The 4,929-nt window shown below is 52.0% G+C and overlaps 1 protein-coding gene across 3 annotated transcripts in view; it reads left to right on the forward strand.

Moving 5' to 3' along the window:
* RGS8 (regulator of G protein signaling 8) overlaps positions 1 to 4,929 on the forward strand; it is a 22,213-nt gene that overhangs the window by 427 nt on the left and 16,857 nt on the right. The window contains exons 1-3 of one of the 3 annotated variants that reach the window (XM_006907760.1): positions 583 to 656; positions 783 to 856; positions 2,769 to 2,898. In XM_006907760.1, the coding sequence (XP_006907822.1) occupies positions 2,873 to 2,898 (26 nt within the window). In that variant the 5' untranslated portion in view covers positions 583 to 656; positions 783 to 856; positions 2,769 to 2,872. Of the gene's footprint in view, positions 1 to 582; positions 657 to 782; positions 857 to 2,768; positions 2,899 to 4,929 lie in introns of those variants that run through there. The other 2 variants (XM_006907759.2, XM_006907758.2) reach the window with 2 other exon arrangements.

Genomic DNA, 4,929 nt, shown 5'->3' on the forward strand with positions numbered 1-4,929 from the left:
TTAATTTCAGGGCTGTGCGGTTTGGCTTGGTAGTGCAGCACAATGGAAATTGGGAGGAAGGGGGTGGAATTTAGATGTGTGACCTGCCCGGTAGCTTTCTTGCTCTCTGCATTTATCACATCACATCACACCCAGCAAGACAGCCCCCCTCCTCCCGGCTCATTAGGAGATTTGATTCAGCTTGGCTCCTGCTGTCAGCAGCTGTCTGGGGCAAGATCTTTATGCTCCCTGCTCCCTAAGCAGCAACCAGCCTTCAGCCAGCAGAAGAGCTCATTAGAAGACGGACCTCTGGACACTCAATTTTCAGCACATCGGTGGCTGCAAAGAGTTAATACCTACAGCTTCGCTGCCCCCTGCACAGCCTCTGGGTGCAGAGGGAGGCAGCTTTGGGCTGTGGGGACTTCTCCCTGAGCTGCAGCCAAAGAACCAGGGAAGCGGCTTAGTGAAGCCGAGGAAGAAGGTGCGGGAGGAGTGCCAGGCGAGTTCTGCTCAGGGACACCTCCTGCATCCTGCCGATGAGGATGGGTGTGCAGACCATGCCCCGCGGCTGAGCCGCCGCCCGCTGGGTGTGGACTGCTTCAGTATTTACTGGCTGGAACGAGCAGGGAGAGGAGCTTCCCCATCGGGCGCTTGCCGCCCGGCTCCAGTGGTGGGAGGCGTATTGTGCATGCATGCGTGTGTAGATGTGTGTGCGTGCGCGCGTGTGCCTGCGTGTTCATGCACACATGCCCTTCACCCGCCAAGGATTTGACTGCTAAAAGAAAGCTCTGCTCTTTCCCCAGAGCTCCTTACCCCGCAGCCTCTCTGACTCTCCTGTTGGCAGAGACCCGCAGGCCATGAGGACTGGTCAAAGACAGTGAGTATGGCTTTTGCTTTTCTCGTTTCTCTCCGGGTGCCCGTGTGGGCTGATTGCATTATCCATATTTAATTAACCTGCCTCTCCATATTGATTGCTTTCTCCTTACTGAGGCTCTTAGTCTCTCTTCCCCTCTTTATAAATCACTGCTCTTTGCTTTTAGCCTTTTATTTTTCCTTGAGTATCCTGTTTCCATTACGTCCCATCCTGTAGAGTCACCTATAACTTGATGTCCACCAAGGAGGGCACATGTGCTGTGGGTACGATCACACCCTTGGCCTTCCTGGGCTCTGGGTAACCCTGAACTCTGTCCCCCAAAAGTCAAGGGCCGAATGGAGTAAGAACCCCAGGGTACTGGGATGAATGAGGAAGCCGGGGTCAGAGAACCCTGCAGACTCTTCTTCCATGGGCTCCGAGGCGAAGCTAATCCAAGGGGTGGCGGAACGTCTGAGGGGCACTGGTGGGCAGCGCTGGATGTAGGAGAGAAGCAGGCATCTCGGCATCTCCGGCAAGCCAGTGTGGGCTAGCAGTGGGGATGGGAAGAGTGACGAGGCAGTGACAGGAGGCCTGGTGATACCTGCCCCAAACGACCTTGCCTGCTGTCCCCGTGGGTGGAAGTCCCCTGTTCCACTCAGCTCCAGGATAATGAAGGCGTCCGGCATGGGCATGCCCGTCATCTGGGGCTATATCCCAGAAGGCAGAGAAGACGAGGCTTAGATGCCCCAAGTCATGATCTCTAGAGACCCCTAAAGCTGTAAGGAGCTTGGATTTCCTGACTTCTGAGCCAGCAGGTATATGCAGGGTTGGGAGAAGAAGGAAATGGTCCAGCTGTCAGGGGCGCAGCCCACGTCGGTGGCCTGGGGGTGAGCCTTAAGTGAAGTCTACCTCATTTTTTTTTTTTTTTTTTTTAACAAAGAAATCTTTTTATTTTATTAATCATGGCAATATCAGAGAAGGTATTTTAAAAAGTCTTTGTGAAACATTCCAGATAGTATCAAAATAATTTAAATGAATCTTGTAGGAGCCTTATCTATCTAAATTAGGTTTCTTTCCAAATGGATTCTATGTTTGGTGTCAGGGTTCCCCAGGGGGATCCCTTTATGGATAGGCTGCTGTCTTCACGTGTTTCTTCCTATCAGTTCTCTTCTGTGGAAACAAAGGTTTTGTAGCCGAGAATGGGCCCTCAGGAGAGAGATTATCAGCGGATCAGCCCTCGACCTCTATATCCCCTTTCCCTGAAGTCCTTCCTGCCTTGGGTCAGAAGCGGGCCAGTCCCGGCTGAGGAAGGTCAGGTGGCTTCCCTGTGGGCAAGAAAGAGTGACTCACATACTCTCATCTTCAGCCTCTGTGGGTGATCCCTGCAGAGGAGCAGGCCGGTGTGGTGTCAGTGCCTGGCAAGCCTGCCTTGGAGTGATCCCACCTTCCTCCCGTCATGCCCTCCCAACGCTAATGCACTCCCACCTCTGAGACAGGTTCCAACCTTGGAGGGAAGTGAGAATCAGAACAGCGGCCAATCAAATGGTTCTGGAGCAAGCGCTGCCCTGACTCACCCACCCTCACCCCTGGCTGGCTGGTCACTTGGGCCCCACACAAGTAAGACAAAGAGAACAGTAATTTTTGGCTCACCAGGCCCATGCCTTTCTCCCCTGGGGCACGTGTCCCACTTTATGGTTGGTGGCCAGTCGTTGGGGAAGTGGAAACTCCTGACCAACAGGCAGCCATGTGAACCCATCCAATAATTTGTCCTTGTCCATCTTTGATTGGTTTCCCTGGCTCAGGATGAGCAGACGTTTTGGGGGAATGGGGTATGTGGGGGGAGGTATTCCGCTGGCAGAAAGCCATTGACTAGGATTTGTAGCACAGTAGGATAAGGGAGGCCGGCCCTCTCTCACAGCAGATTCTTTGATTTTAGGTGAGAGGACGTGAAAGGGTAAACCCCGGTGCCCCCACAGTCTTATCTCTCGCCCTGACGTGCCTACACACCTGCCGGAGGGTTAACCGTAAGCCGGTGCCTGTATGGCCGCCTTACTGATGCCACGCAGGTAACTGATGCCCACCTGTCTTCTTGCGCCTGCCCCTCTGCAATCTCCACCTTCCCACCTCCCCTGCTGTTTGAGCCTCCCAGGGGTGAGCCCCTCGCTTCCGTCCCCCAGGCTTTTTGTGTGCACTGTGCTGTCCTTCCCTGGGTGCTTCTTGCAAAGTTATGGCCTTGCAAGTAGGACCTACCTTAGTGCCAAGTGCTCCCACTGACCGGTGGGGCTTACGTGCATGAGCGTCTACTGAACTAACTAGGGACCTCTGTGAGCTACTCGGGCAAGGACGGAAGATGAGGACCGGCATTTTTTTTTTTTTTTTAAGTAGACTTAACCTCTGATTGTTGCTCCTGCTTCCATTATTTCAGACCTAACTAAAAGGTTATAACTCAAATCTCAGCTAGACAAGATGGAAAATCAAAACCATGTTGTCCAAAAGAATATTTTGTGGAAGGTTTTTACAAACTATTTGGGAGAATCATTGTTGTCTTGGTAACAAGTAGCACCCTTTCTCCTGGGCCCCGCTGAAAACCCTGGTAGGTGGCTTGCATGGACCGGCCCGTTTTTGGAAATCCTCTTAATTGCTGTTCAGGAGGACTGACCTGCCTGTTCAGTGACAGATGGTTTCGAGGCACCGAGGTTTCGGCCTGCGGTACAGCCCGAGCACCCCCTTTCCTTGAATTCACGGAATGGGATGACTGGAGGGCCCTTGAGCAGTTGCTTGCACGGCCTTGGTGTCAGAGCACCCTGCGATTTGTCAGAGTGAACGGACACCAGATGCTCACTGCCGCGGGAGAGAGGATGGCTACGGTCATCGTTTCGCAATGCCACGCAGTCGATGGCCTCGCGATGTGCCCGGCTGAGGCGGGGACACGCGGGCCCAGTTCTCTGCAGGAGAGGCGGTGTTTCTGGGAACTTGGGTGTTCCAGCCTTCAAAGTCTCCTTCCTCGGAGAAGGGCTGTGGAACACAGACGTCTGTCCTCACCGAATATAATACCAGCCCGGCCAGTCATTTGTTAGATTTCTGTGGACAATTACCCTGGGGATAAAAACCCATTTCAAGTAAAAGGAAGAGATAGAAATGGATGACCCTCCAGTGTCTCTGCTTAGGATTTGTGAAAAGGAGAAATGGGAAGCCAGGCTAGAGGGACCTCCATTTCACATGGGGTGCGACATCTTCTAGGACCATCTCCGCAGAAGGTTGTTCCCAATGTGGCCTGGCAGTCCCCTTTTATAAGTCATTCTTAAGTCCTGATCTTATTATACCAAATTTCTCCATTTACCTTTGCCCTCCATGCGAGGGGTTGCCATGGCTAAAGGTCAGAGGTCACCAAACTTATTTTGTCCAGGGTCAGAAAGTAAATATTATTGGCTTTCAGGGTCATATGGTCTGTGTTGCAACCATCCAATTTTTCCCATGTGGTTGAAAGTAGCTTCGGACAATATGTACACAGATGGGGGTTGTTGTGTTCTCATAAAACTTTATTTGCACAAACGGGCATCTTACAGGCTGTAGTTCGCCAATCTCTGGTTAAAAGTAAAAGAGACATCAGCATAAGTTCTCACTGGATTCTCCGCACCGGATAACTATTCAAGTGTCTGGCCCTTAGGAAAATAAAATGTGTGAGACTTTTCAACATGCATGTTAAACTTTCAAACATGCCGATTGTGATAACCCAAAATATAAATAGGAATGCGAGAGCTTAGTTAAGTAAACAGAAGAACTGACCACGGGGACACGGGTTCTTCATGGCCGCGTGTGCCAGTGGCCCTCATCTTCACCTGCAGGCATCGGTCCTTGCTGGCCTGTAGCCATTCGTGTATATCCCCAGGTTTGCGGGATGAGTGGGAAGAACGTGAGTCGGAAGCGACCCGCCTCGAAGCCCCATGCTTAGTGCTCTGAGACTCCGTGATACGCACCCATATCTCATACGAGCAGCCTCTACTCTCCTCGGGAGCTTTGCAGTCAGGAGCTGCTGCTGCTGCTCCTTTGAGCTCCTAATGGGTGAACAAAATGTGGATTGTTATTTTGTCATCACT

The sequence above is a fragment of the Pteropus alecto genome, unplaced genomic scaffold (genome assembly GCF_000325575.1).
Source record: "Pteropus alecto unplaced genomic scaffold, ASM32557v1 scaffold101, whole genome shotgun sequence".
Taxonomy (NCBI): Eukaryota; Metazoa; Chordata; class Mammalia; order Chiroptera; family Pteropodidae; genus Pteropus; species Pteropus alecto.